The sequence below is a fragment of the Pinus tabuliformis genome, chromosome J, assembly GCF_031772625.1.
Source record: "Pinus tabuliformis cultivar Carrire ecotype Pingquan chromosome J, CPIR1, whole genome shotgun sequence".
Lineage (NCBI taxonomy): Eukaryota > Viridiplantae > Streptophyta > Pinopsida > Pinales > Pinaceae > Pinus > Pinus tabuliformis.
This window is the reverse complement of record NC_142295.1, coordinates 1,426,996,291-1,427,011,248: the sequence shown is the minus strand read 5'-3', so window position 1 is coordinate 1,427,011,248 and position 14,958 is coordinate 1,426,996,291. Positions and strand designations below refer to the sequence as shown.

The 14,958-nt window shown below is 37.5% G+C and overlaps 1 protein-coding gene and 1 pseudogene across 1 annotated transcript; both read left to right on the top strand.

The window, feature by feature from the left end:
* LOC149232709 (uncharacterized) overlaps window positions 1-5,112 on the top strand; it is a 173,252-nt pseudogene extending 168,140 nt beyond the window's left edge.
* LOC149232710 (uncharacterized) lies at window positions 3,782-4,789 on the top strand. Its single transcript, XM_089376552.1, has 2 exons — window positions 3,782-4,156; window positions 4,269-4,789. The coding sequence occupies exons 1-2, from the start codon at window positions 3,932-3,934 to the stop codon at window positions 4,362-4,364; spliced, it is 321 nt and encodes a 106-aa protein (XP_089232678.1). The 5' UTR covers window positions 3,782-3,931; the 3' UTR covers window positions 4,365-4,789.
* Window positions 5,113-14,958: the final 9,846 nt, after the last annotated feature.

The window sequence follows — 14,958 nt, the reverse complement described above, 5'->3', positions numbered from 1 at the left end:
AAGATACATTATGAATGGATCGATCCTTGGGAATGGTCATCCACAGTGAAAAGATTGTCTCAGTTCTACAACCGACTACAATCACACATAGTGCAACCAGCAGTGAACCGATGATGGTACTCTCATGCAGTTGAACGAGGGAGTACAACAGTGAAACTCTCCTACACCTGAAGGGGGGGAGTTCAAATATATTTTGGAGAAGATTGTCTCTCCTTTCAGCTGACAAAGGGGGGAAAATGTCAATGAAATTGACAAGTGGTTGTCAGACTGAAAGTCTCGACAATATCAGCGAAGCAGCCAGTGGGCATCTTCATCAGCCAGTGGGCATTTTTCATCAACAGCGAACATCAGTAAATTCGCCAGTGGGCGACCAACAATAAAGCAGCAGTGAGCAGCTTTCATCATAGCAAAAGCAACATTGAGTTGTTTTTCAACATCATCAGCCAGTGGGCAATCATCATCAGCAAATACGCCAGTGGGCGTTCATCAAAATTGTGTCAGTGGACACCGGATGCTGTTTTCAAACAAAGGACAGTTGGATCCTTTTGCAGCTTGGCACGTGATGGAGTTGTCAAGCGACATTCAGAGATGAATCAAGCATGCAGCTGATTCATGTTCTCTTCAGATTTGAGTTTTTTCCAGCATCCAGTTTTGGCGGTTTTTTCAGGCAATGTTTTTGAGGATCAACATGAGAACTTGGAAGATGGTTCCTCATTCTTATTTTGGATTTATCATTGAAGGGGGGAATGTTAGCCTCTCTCATAAAACAATAATAAATCCAAAAATAAATAAATTAATTAAATATTCCAAGTTAGGAATTTGTGCCTAACTCTTGGGTTGTTCCTCTAAGATAGGAGTTAGTTTAGGTAACTCCTATATTGGTGTGTGTCTGGTGAGAAATTATCTCAACCAAAAGAGAAATTATCTCAACCAAAAGTGTCTAAGATAGCACGCACTATCTTGAGAACACTATCTCTCATCTATTTATTTGTAACACTATATTCAATTATTTGAATAATGAAAATGTGAGACAGAATACCTGAGGTTGAAGACTTTTCCACCATTCTTTGGTGTCTGGTTTTTATGTGTGTTTTTCTGTAATCTGTTTGAGTTAATTTCATTTTCAATAAATAAGTCCACTGAAGAAAATTGTTTTAAAGTACGAGGAAAAAATTACTCCAAAGAAACATGATCTTATTCAAGATACAGATACTAATTCTCAATAAGGTTTATAACAATGCAACAGGAACTACGATGTTTCTAATGCAAGACTTATTAGCTGTTGTGAAAATCCTTGTATATGGCATATTCTACAACTACAGTATGACAAATACAAAATGAGAATGAGAAAAAATAGCAACTAAATGTTCTAACCTAATATTGTGCAGGATGTTATCCACTAACATCATGTCATCCACATGCTAATGAGAAATACATTCAAGCCTATGGATTCACTGTTATGAAATTGGTTGAAAGTTCCTTTGTTTCAGGTTTTTATATAATTATGAGAGGCAGAGAAATAGAAAAGGGAAAAGTTCACTCTTCTTAATTGTTGAAGTCACTAATGGGAGAATTCATTTGCCAAATAAACATTTAGGTTGTGATCATAACCCTTATTATATTTATCAGTGACTGTTTAGTATGGCAATGTTAAGCATCATGTAGTAATTCAATTATTGTCTCATTGTGTTTCCATTTTTAGTGGATGATAACAAAATGATACTCAATGAACATAATGAAAAAGTAGTAAGCCAATCATGAATTATTGTATGATGCTTAATATTTTCCCTTCATCATGCCTTATGACTACTTTCCATTACAATTAATAGATGAAATGGAAGAGAAAGAAACGAAAATATGCAGCATGGTTTAAGTGACTCTTTTTCTAAGCCTTTTTTAATTTTTAAATGGGAAATAGATGGGCCTGCCATAGAGTTTAGTTTAATGCAATTGGCATGTTTTCTTGTATGCTTTGGCTTCATTTTCATGAAATAAAATCTGATCTTTGTCATGGTTGATAACTTTCTATGGCTGACATGATACAATTGGGGATGCATGAGGGCTTTCTGTTAACATGCCAAAAGAAGACACGGTTTTAGTTGTCGAACGTGCCATTGAAGCTTTGGGGTTGCAATCTGTATGAGATCCATTAGTAGGTATAGTGGAAAAGCGAGGGATCTCTAGAGGACAGAGAAAACATGTAAATGTTGGGCTTGAGCTAGTAATGGAACCGTCCCTACTGTTCTTAGATGAACCCACATCTGGTTTAGACAACACTTTTTCATTGTTGCTTTTAAAAACCCTTCGTCGAGAAGCTTTAGCAGGAGTAAACATATGTGTGGTACTTCATTAACCAAGGTAATGTTTTATATTAGTCATGCCTGGCATGTGTTTCTGCTTGCATCACTTCAGATGAGCAAAAAAGAAAATATGAAAGAAGCATGACTCATTTGTTGAAGCATATTATTTTTAAGTTATCTTTATTTCAATTGTAGATTTTGGGAATATTTTAGAATTTAAATGACTTGACTCTTGTTTATCATGTCTATCAGATTCCTAGAACTATCTTGAGATCTACAATAGAGTTAAATTCCCTTGAATTGGTGTTTTACTTGCAAAACTAAATACTATTGATTTGGGAATTTGGTTGGTTGAATACCAGTTTTTGAATGGTTCCTTTTCATTTATAACTTATGTAATGGTTGTGCTTGGTTTATTTTTTCAGCTCTAGATTATTCAAGATGTTTGTTGATTTAGTGTTGTTGCCTAAGGGTGGATGGCCTATGTATCTTGGACCTGTGGATGAAATTGAAGAATATTTTTCCAGCCTTGGCATTATATTCCCTAACTGTGTTAATCCCCCAGATTACTTTATGGACATCTTAGAGGGGATTATAAACTGTGTTAATCCCCCAGATTACTTTATAGACATCTTAGAGGGGATTATAAAGCCCGAAGGAAGTCCAATTTTGATTGCAATACTCTTCCTCTTCAGTGGATGCACCATAAGGGGTGTGAGATCCCAAGAGATTTACAGGAATCCAACCTTTATAAGAACTGGAATCTGTATTTCTCCAAGAAAGGAAACTGTCAATGAGGGAACCAAAAATGAATCTTTTGACATAGAAACACGGCAAAAGTGTTGAATTTATGTATGTGTCTAACTCTATACAAACTTCAAATTTGTTTGAAGTCCATTTTTGTTCTCATAGTGGCAGAAAATATTGCCTACAAGTACTATCTTAAATGTTTGCCTCAAAGCAAAGCTCCACAATTTGATGTCGGGTAGTTTAACTCACTAAATAAAGTGTTCAACTATTTATTAAGTTTGTAGTGTACTAATCATAATCATTCAATCTACACCTCTTTACACAACTCCATGATATTCCACAAAATAATATATGAACTATTGACTACCACATTCCCCGATCCTCCTCCTATCCGCGTTCCTCTACACCTGTCAATACAATTGCTACGTTCCTTTGCACCTCTCGATGCAATTGCTAGAATAAAGATTTATGGCAAATTTTTATATGCTAAAGCAATAGGGTGAGACCGTCAAGTTACCTGCTATGGATATGACACTTATTATGTTCAAGTTTCCTTTACAGAATGGTCCCCCGGTTTGTATTGAGGTTCGGAATTTGGAAAGAATCGTGAAAGCAAATGGGTCGTTAAACCGCTGTTTGCTCTTTGGCGGAGGAATGGGAGACTTTCAAGTGGATGAACCATTCATATTGCAATCTGTCTCTCACACAGTCAATCACAGGGAACATTGATGAACCTTTAATAGATCGCTCTGGATGATCAGCACTACATTGTAGGTTCGGTGAACATTGTTTGGATTTATCGAGGGGACCAATTGATTCCTGTGATTCCCTCACCTATTGGGAAAGCAATGCCCAGTTAGCGGCAGCCCACCGAGAAGAAGATGCCACTGGAATTCGATACTACACACATTAAGTTCAAGTCACGCGATGCCGAGATTCCCATGAAGCCACGCGACACCGATATTTATTTGAAGTCACGCGAATCAGGCGTCTGTACCGAAGAATTACCCCCAAAGCAGATTTCTGAAGGAGCAGAGGAGGTTGCAGTGAGAAAGTTAGATCGCCTATCGTGGGTTCGAATCGCAAAGGCACTTCGGTTCCCAACGGTAAGCACCTGTGCAAGTCTTTTAGCATATGTCGGCAGTTACTGGTATGAACCTTTTTTATATGGAGGAATCTGTGACTAATGTTGAGTTTCTCTGCTATTTTTGTCTGCAGGTAGCTGGTTTGCATCCGACGAGTCGAAATGAACCGACAGTCTCAAAAAACCCTGGCCGAGGAGGCCAGACGCCAGCGATAGATCTGCCCAAATGACAAGAATCGGTCAGTAAAACGAAGCGGCCGAATCGATCCCCGGACCTCCGCCGGTTGAAATCTATTGATTTCTAGATCAGCGACTGCTATATAACACAAATATTGTTCAGAAATATTCATCCGAAAAATATTACTTCCCACCGCTCACTAACAATAAGGTGAATTCTCATGCCAGCTAGGGTAACACCTTTTCAAACGTCGGAGGATCGAATCCGATCCCCTTTCTTCACCGTCCTTGTATCCACAGCTTCCAGCCCCAGAAATGAATGATCCTACGCCTAATTCCCAGCCTAAGATGCTTGGTACATTGGCGGAAAGAAAGGGAAGCATTACAGGGGAAGCCACAGGCAGCGGCGAAGGATATGATATGGCTATAAATTCATCGGTTTTAATAATAATTATGGGATGCCTGGTACTCTTCTCAAGCAGACTCTTAGCCGTTGTGTGTACTTCCATATGGTGGTATTTACTTCCCAGGCTGCTGGAAAAATACAGAGAGTCAAGAGAAGCCGCGGCTGGTGTTAACAATGGCAGAGCGGAAGCCAAAGATCCAAGAGAAAGAAAATTTAACAGGAGTCTGAGTGCAGTGAGCGCTGCCATTCAGTCGGGCGAGTATGGAAAGACAGAAGGAAATAATGCAGAGAAATAAGAATAAATAAAGATTGGTGAGCGTTTTGCAGAGGTGTTATGGTGGAGCAGTCATTTCAAAAGGAATAATCTCATCCATTGCCTTGCATTCCTGATTTTCTTGTGCATAAATTAATAATCTCGCGTGAGTGTTTGTAATTAGAATTAAAAACGATCAGCTGAAGCTCCTCTGTATTATCTGTAACCACTAAACATATTTTTTTATAAATAAAAAGTAAGAATAACAGAGGGATTGTAATGGTTTTAATATTCATTTTTTAACCAGGATTCGAAAACCCGAATCATTGGTTTGGTTTTCTTCTCAAATGCTCTGATGCGACCAGGAAAATAAATAATGTGACGCTGCGGCTAAATCCACGGTTTGTAATTCAATCCCTGAAAAATTTCAATTCTGGTACAAGCAATAGGATTTTGGAAAGAAATTCTGCGGGAGAAAAATCGAACCACAGATATGGGCTTCACAAAAGCAGGAAATCAGGCAAATAGAGAAAGCCAACGCCTAATCTTAAACGCTTAAAGTGAATAAAAGAAAATGTTCCACAATAAGCTTTTAGCAACCTAATTTAATTAAAATACATTAGATAATGCTTTATATGAAATCATATAACCTCATAACCTGGTAGGGTGTTCACCTTCATTTGGACTCCAAACGATATTAAAACTTGATAATCTTTTCAAAAAAATTTAAAAGGCTAATATACAAAATGCCGAGGAGGAGAAAGAATTTAATACAAACTGATTAGGAGAAGAAGAATTTACCGTTTTGAAATGCGATAAATGTGTGGAACAAAATAGAATTAGCTTAATTTTATAAATTAATGATCCGTAGATGTTGATAGGGATGAACTTTGGTCAATGGATGTTATTCCGAGTGGTTGGAAGGGTTTAATAATAACCTCCTCACCCCGGTTCCAATAGCTGCTACGACATGAAATGTTGATGTTAGATGACGCAACTATATGTAAAGTTGAAAAAAAAGAAAGAAAAAATCGTTATTTCTATTATAGTATTAAAATTAAAAAAAATCTTAAAAATTAATGTTATTAATGATTAAAATAATATATATATATATATAATGTAAGAATGATTTTTAAATCATCTAGATTTGGCTCATCTTATTTTATCATGAAGATTCTTAATCTATAAATAGTCTTTGTTAGAATACCATTGGTCAATACCATGGTTTATCAATACCACACATCAAAAAAATCATAACTCATTTCATATGACACTTGTTCAAACATTTTTTTAATTAATAAATTTAATTAAAAAAGAAAAAAGATGTAGCTACTCTTCAATTTGTGTATACTATTAAGAATAATATAAAATATTTTATGGAAGTTAAATCCCTACCATTCACTTAATAATAATTATTGTTAATTAAATTAAAATTCTAGAAGCTCTATTACAAAAAAGAAATTCTAAAAACTCTATTACGAAATAAAGATATATATCAACATAATTAATAAAAAAATATTTTCACAAAATCTTTAAATGCAAAAATATGATATTTTGTTCTTCTTATATAAAATTTATACATAAGATGACATAAGATGCACCTTAGACTTGAAAAATGATTTTCTACAAAAAGACTTCCACTATACTCCTTTAGTATCGGGCTTCCTTCTAATGGAGTCTTCATCGTGACATTTCTCTTTATAGAGATTGGATAACTAAATAGAAATATTATTAGCTGAAATTAAATTCATGCTTAACTCCTTTTTTTGTTTTGAATTGTAAGAGGGAAAATGAATTCTTTTCTTCTTCTTTTGGATAACTAAATAGAAATATTATTAGCTGAAATTAAATTCATGCTTAACTCCTTTTTTGTTTTTAATTGTAGGAGGGAAAATGAACTCTTTTCTTCTTCTTTTTCCAAGAAAGAAAAAAACAATTGTTTAATTATTTACATATGTCTTTAATTATCAATGCCCATAACTGCATATTCAAAAACTAAAACATGTATGTTGAACCAAACACATAATACAACATTTCCATGTCTATGTGACATCAAAACAATAATCACAAAGAAACATGTAGATATGCAACAAGTACTATTTTTGTTATATGGAAAAAAGAGACATCTATTCTCTATCAATGACGACCTCCTCCTCGTATTTTTCATAGTATAAGAAGCCTTCCATATTCTTGATACCTTTCTTTCAAAGCTTTTCCACTTCAAAGTTCGATTCCTTGTAAATATGATAGAAATAAATTGACCCGAAAGATGAAGCCAATGCTTTTGTCCTCTGTTGCCAATAGAACAATGAAGGGACTTCAAGATTGGTTTTTTCATTATCCCCATCTTTAGTGACTCTTGAGTCTCCAAACACACTCAATGAATCAATTTGTTGTAGCTTTGCGAAGTATATTATACCCCATAATGCTAGTAACTCTTTCTTTGTTTTTCTTTGCATGTCCCCAACAAGGTCAAGATATAAGGAGTAAGGGCTCAATATGGTTGAACCTATGCAAGACTAGCCTCGCAAACCTCGATGGCCTCCCATGGCGGAAGAAAAGAAAGAGGAGATCTTATCAAAATATTGCTCGAGGAAGCCCTCGGGCAACAGAAGAACACAATGATGGATAACTTTTCCCAGATCCTTCGACGACTACCCGTAGGCGACACATCCTCATCCCGCAACCACTCTGGAGGCGCCACTCCTTTTAAGGTACATGTTAAATTTGGCATTCCAATATTTGAGGGCCAAATAGATGCAGACGCCATAGATAAATGGTTGAATCTGTTGGAAGGATATTTTTCAATCTGTGACTTTTCCAATCAGGAAAAGGTTACTTTTGCACTTCTCAAAGCCACCCCACATGTCAAGGACTGTTGGGAAACCTACTGGGAACAAAGGGACGAGAGGGAATCCTCACTATTTTCAGCCACAACAACTTGGGATTCTTTCCTGTATGCCATCAAGGAAAAATATTACCCTGTGAGGAGCTATGAAGATAAATACATAAAGTGGACCACGCTATGATAGGAAGGCATGAGGATGTGCCGGAGTTTACAAAAGTTTTCTAAACCCTCCACCCAAAATTGGGTATTAAGGATTCTGAGCGGCATTTGGTACTCAAGTACCGCGACTACCTGCATAAGTACATCCAGGACGAGATGGAGTTTCTGGACATCTCTTTGCGCGGTACGGCATATCGATACGTTGTCAAGATTGAGAAAAAGTTTAAACAGAAGAAGTGAGACTTTGGATCTGCGAATCCGAAGCAAGGAAAATGCACCCCCAAACCACAGAGCAAAGGTCAAAGCCAAGGTAGGGTGAACCAGGACAAACTGTTGAAGGCATAAGAAAAGAACAACAACCCGAAGATAAAGAAGGACACAAGAAAATGGTGTGACTTCCATAAGAGATCCACTCACAACAAAAGTGAGTGTCGGGCCAAGCAGTCACTAGTGGCCGAGCTAAAGGCTTCCGAATCAGACACATGTTCTGACTCTAAGTTAGAAACCAACAAGGGGAATGACAAAGGGAAGAAAATCATTGACGTGAAGCCTAGTGCCACCATGGCCACCACCAAGATCCAGAGGAGGGAGAACACCTCTTCCACTCACTGCTGTGGGTGAAGGGTTCTCCACTCCAATTCATTGTTGAAAGCGTGAGCCAAAAGAACATCATTTCAACAAAGGTCATGACGCAGCTGGGCCTACCGACGATAGCCCATCCACAGTCGTACACCATCAGGTGGCTTCATCAAGGACGACCTTGCCAACAACATCAATCCCTTCATGGATGTGGTACTTTGTGATGTGGCTCCTCTTGAAGTTTGTGATGTATTATTAGGACAATCGTACTAGTGGAAGTGGCATGTTGTATATGAGTCTAGACCTTGCCCTGTGATTATTAATTTGGGAAATCAATTTTACAGGATACCAGAGGTAGACTCACCTACCACCATCTCTTTGATCACTGTGAAGAAATGCAGTAAGGTCATTTCTTTTAGGCCCCTATATTATTAATATAACCCCTTATTTTATTAGTAGAACCCACTTATTATATTGATGTACCCATGTAATGCCCATATTGTTACTATGGCACCCCATAGAAGCCCACTATTGTTATTATTGTGCCCTTACATTATTATTGTTATGTAGGCTCTCATTATGTTATGACCCTTAGACTCCTATATATAGAAAGGAGGTTTTTCATTTGTATCATCCAAGAATTGTTCATTTATGTAATGTAAAGGAGGTTGCCCCCTCGAAGAGGCTGAATTCTAAGGCGTGGATCTCTCTTTTCTATCTTTTTGTGAGCTGGTTTCATAACATTTGGTATCAGAGCTTTGGATTCTAGGGTTTCGCTGCTCCAAACAGGTCATCGTGGCATTTTCGCTATAACTTTTTTTCTGTGACGTTTCAGAAGTCGCAAAAAAAAACCCATTTGAGAAGAATTGGCGTTGAACCTTGGTTCGGAATTTCAGAGCTTTTCGCGCGATATTTTCGGAGATATGATCTGAGGAAGTTGGCCTTTTTGCAGACTCCTGAATTACATTCAAAACAGGTGACCTGGGGAAAATCGTCATAACTCTCTCTCTGAGGATCGGATTGAAATTTCGTAAAGAGGTACAGAAAGAGGACGAACTTTAGTTTCTTGTATATGTGTTTCAGATTCAAAAGTTGAAAAAGTGACTCGTGGCACGTCGTACAAATTCGCTCTACTGAACCCGTCTAAAAGCAAGTCACTGTGGGAGATTTCACATAACTCTTCCTTGGAGAATCCAATTTGGCTCAGACTTGTGGCATTGGAAAGAGGACGCAGAAGGCTACTGCAGGTAGAAATTTCAGAATTGGATGATCCGAAATTACAGAGATACATCAGATTCAATATCAGGCTTCTACAAAGTAAAAAAAAAGGTGTGTAGTTTTTATTTTTTATTTTTGCATAAGCTTGGTTTGAAGGAATTCAAAGGGCATAGTAAAGCATTATTATCGGTAACTGATGCCCCGAGGAAAGAAAATGCAAACACCTAGTAAGGGACCTGAAAGCTCTAGCATGACTCATGAAGAAGAGGAAGAAATGCAACATGATATATCAAAATTACAAGAACAAGTGCAACAAATGTCCCTTGCACAAAAGGGAACAGAATCTAAGATGGATGGTCTAAAGAAAGATGTAGAAGCTAAGATGGATGGTTTAAAGAAAGGTGTGGAAGCTAAGATGGATGACTTGAAGATAGATTTGAAGACAGACATGGACGAATTGAAGATAAATATGAATAAGTTGCTACAAGAAATCGTCACTAATGGTGAAAGGGTACTAAAGGAAACTCATGATGAGAACAAAAGAAATGTTAATCATGATTCCATAGACTCTAATGTTGGATCGAAGACTCACCATGTTCCAAAAATCGATATGAGGAAGTTTGATGGCAAGGATCCCGCCACATGGATATTACAGATGGAGCAATTCTTCGATCTCAATAATGTGCAAAACACACAAAAGGTACGTATGGCAACTTTATATTTGGAACCAAATCAGTTTGTATGGTATCAATGGCTTTGTTCTCGTAAACAATTTATCACTTGGGCAATTTTTACGGAAGAATTGATAGCACATTATGAGGATACAAAAAGCAACACTTTTTTTAGCCAATTGATAAGTCTCAAACAAAAGGGTTCAATAATGGAGCACATTGAGGAGTTCCAAAAATTGAACATAAGGGTAAAAGATATTCCAGAGGAGCATAGGATTGATGTGTTCATAGGGTCTTTAAAGGATAATATCCAACATGATGTGCGCCTTTGGGAACCTGATTCATTAGAGAAGGCATTCAGGTTAGCAAGAAAAATGGAAAGCAAAATTATGGCAACTAGGAAGCATACCATTCACAACTATAAAGACGGAAGTGTTGTTGCCCATAGTCTTCCACAACCTACAAGGTTGACACCACAACAATTGGAAGAAAAAAGAGCAAAAGGGCTTTGTTACAATTGTGATAGCAAATACACAAAAGGTCATAAGTGTGCTGAGAAGAAATTATTCTACATAGATTGTGAAGAGGAAGAAGAAAAGGAGCAAGAAAGGTCAAAAGAAGAGGATATATTCCAGGAACAAAGCCTAGATGAAGAACAAATAAATCCGACCATATCTTGTAATGCATTGGCGGGAATTACCACTCCTCAAACCATCAAGATAGAAGGACAAATCAAGAAGAAAAAGGTAATAGTGTTGATTGATTCAGGAAGCACCCACAATTTTATTCATTGTAGGGTAGCAAAAGAATTGAATTGCTTCCTATATCCAGCACCAGAGTGTCAAGTGATGATTGCAAATGGAGGAACAATAAATTGTTCTGGAAAGTGCCATAATATCAAGCTATCCATGGGAGAATATGTATTGACTAGCCCAATGCTTTCCATTCCAATGGGAGGTGCTGATGTTGTACTAGGAGTCCAATGGCTACAATCCTTGGGTACAATAGCTTTTAATTTTCAAGAACTTTTCATGAAATTTTCTGTGGAAGGAAAGGAAGTTGAATTAAGGGGTATTGCAGGGAAACCAGGAAAGATAATCAGCTCTAATGGCATGACAAAGCTTCTAAAAAAGGAGCAAAGAGGTGTAATTGCACAATTATGTTCGCTAGATGTTTCCACATTGGAATCATCTATTTCTCCAGATCTCCAAAAAGTCCTGGACAATCATTCCAAGGTATTTGAGACTCCCAAAGGTCTCCCACCTATGCGTGATCATGATCATGCTATTCATCTGATTCCAGGAAGTGTTCCTCCAAACATCAGGCCGTACAGATATCCCTATGTCCAAAAAAGTGAAATTGAACGTATGGTTGCAGAAATGCTAGAGGCTGGTATAATTCAACCGAGTCAAAGTTCTTTCTCAGCTCCAGTAGTATTGGTGCACAAGAAGGATGGATCATGGCGCATGTGTCCAGATTATAGGGAGCTCAACAAGCTCACTATTAAAGATAAGTTCCCCATTCCTGTTATTGATGAATTACTGGATGAATTGCATGGATCAATTTACTTCACCAAGTTGGATCTTCGTTCGGGATATCATCAAATCAGAATGAAGATTGAAGACATTCCGAAAACAGCATTTAGAACTCATGAGGGTCATTATGAATTTTTGGTCATGCCTTTTGGCCTTACCAATGCACCTTCAACATTTCAAGGTTTGATGAATTCAATTTTCAAACCATTCCTTAGAAAATTTGTGTTAGTATTTTTTGATGATATACTAATCTACAGCAAGTCTTGGAAGGATCATGTTGAACATGTTGACAGGGTGCTACAACTATTGGAGGAGAAACAATTATATGCAAAAAGATCCAAATGTTTCTTTGGAGTCCAGGAGGTGGAATATTTGGGTCATATTGTATCTCATGAAGGAGTTAAGGTAGACCCTAGCAAAATTAAAGCCATTAAGGAATGGAAAATCCCCACATCCATAAAGCATCTGCGAGGATTTCTTGGGTTGACAGGGTATTATCGCAAGTTTGTTAAGAATTATGGGAGAATAGCAGCACCTCTAACAACATTATTGAAGAAAGATTCATTTTCATGGACTTCGGAAGCAACAAAGGCCTTTGAACATCTTAAAGAGGCAATGTGCCAAGCACCGGTCTTAGCTACACCGGACTTCACAAAAACCTTTATTGTGGAATGTGATGCTTCAGGAAATGGAATTGGTGCTGTTCTAATGCAAGATGAAAGACCCATTGCTTTTGAAAGTCGTCCAATCAAGGGAAAGTTTTTAAGCAAAGCTATTTATGAGAAGGAAATGTTGGCAATACTCCATGCACTTAAGAAATGGCGACCCTACCTAATGGGAAGACACTTCAAGGTAAAAACGGATCATGATAGCCTTAAATACTTTTTAGAACAAAGATTATCCTCTGAAGAGCAACAAAAGTGGGTCACAAAGATGTTGGGTTATGACTTTGAAATCATCTACAAAAAAGGGAAGCAAAATGTGGTGGCAGATGCACTCTCAAGAAAGGATGAGGATGTGGAAGCATTGTTGTGTGCCATTTCTATTATCCAACCAGATTGGATAAACGAAGCAAGGGAGGAATGGAAGAATGACGAAGAAGTGTGGGCACTTATTCGAAAGCTACAACAAGATTCCAGTACTTCTGATACATTTAGCTGGCAAAATGATTCGTTATGGTACAAAGATCGCTTATACCTCTGTAAGAATTCCCAGCTAAAACAAAAGATTCTTATGGAATTGCACACTTCTCCCTTAGGAGGGCACTCAGGATTTTTAAAAACTTACCACAGGGTTAAGAAGGAATTTTTTTGGGATGGCCTTAAATCAGATATTCAAAAGTTTGTGGCGGAATGTTTGGTTTGCCAACAAAATAAAGTTGAAACAATTAAGACACCAGGTCTATTACAACCTTTATCCATTCCAAGCCAACGTTGGGAGGAGGTTTCAATGGATTTTATCACAGGTTTACCCAAGTCTGAGGGAAAGAGTGTCATCATGGTGGTAGTTGACAGACTTACCAAGTATGCACACTTTTGTGCATTATCACATCCATTTAAAGCCAGTACAGTTTCTACTGCATTTATGGAAACAGTTCAAAAGCTACATGGAAACCCAAAGATTATTGTAAGTGACAGAGATCCCATTTTCACTGGAAATTTTTGGACAGAATTATTTTCTTGTCTTGGTACTCAGTTAGCTCATAGCTCATCTTATCATCCTCAATCTGATGGGCAAACTGAGATAGTAAACAAATGTTTGGAAGGATATCTTCGTTGCTTTGTATCTGATAAACAGACACAATGGGTCAAATGGTTGCCTCTGGCTGAATGGTGGTATAACACTTCCTTCCATACAGCAACAAAAATGACCCCATTTATGGCACTTTATGGGTATCAACCACCATCCATCACATCATATTTAAGAGAAAATTCTAAGGTTCAGGCAGTGGAACATCACATCGAACATCAACAACAAGTCCTCCAACTCTTAAAGGATAACCTCGTGTTGGCACAAAATAGAATGAAACAACAGGCAGATCAACATCGCAGTGAAAGAAGTTTTGATGTAGGTGATTGGGTATTCCTACGGCTACAACCATATAAGCAAATGTCCCTAAAGCAAGCTAAGAAGGATAATAAATTATCACCAAAGTATTATGGTCCGTACAAGGTGTTGGAAAAGATTGGTACTATGGCATACAAATTGGAGCTTCCTGCAGCTTCTCGATTGCACCCAGTTTTCCATGTTTCATGTTTAAAGAAGGTTATAGGTGACAAGCTCCCAATTCAAACAATATTGCCAGAACTTGACGAGGAAGGAAAAATTATATTGGAACCGGAAGCAGTCACAGAAACAAGAACTCGACAGCTACGAAATCGATCAATTTCAGAGTATCTTATCAAGTGGAAGAACTTATCCGCTGAAGATTCCACATGGGAGGATGAGAATTTTATGCAGAAGTATCCAGAACTGCTCAAGCGTTGAGGACAACACTTTTTGAAGGAGAGGGGCATGTTAGGTCCCTATATTATTAATATAACCCCTTATTTTATTAGTAGAACCCCTTATTATATTGTTGTGCCCATGTAATGCCCATATTGTTACTATGGCACCCCATAGAATCCCACTATTGTTATTATTGTGCCCTTACATTATTATTGTTATGTAGGCTCTCATTATGTTATGAGCCCTTAGACTCCTATATATAGAAAGTAGGTCTTTTCATTTGTATCATCCAAGAATTGTTCATTTATGTAATGTAAAGGAGGTTGCCCCCTCGAAGAGGCTGAATTCTAAGGCGTGGATCTCTCTTTTCTATCTTTTTGTGAGCTGGTTTCATAACAATTTCCCAGACTAGGAAATGTATTTTCTATATGATTCGCCCTTAGGGAAATAAGAAGGTTGTGGCCATGGCTTCCGAACAGGGCTCCTTTGCACAACAACAAAAAATGGATAAGGTTGTGGAGGAGTACAAG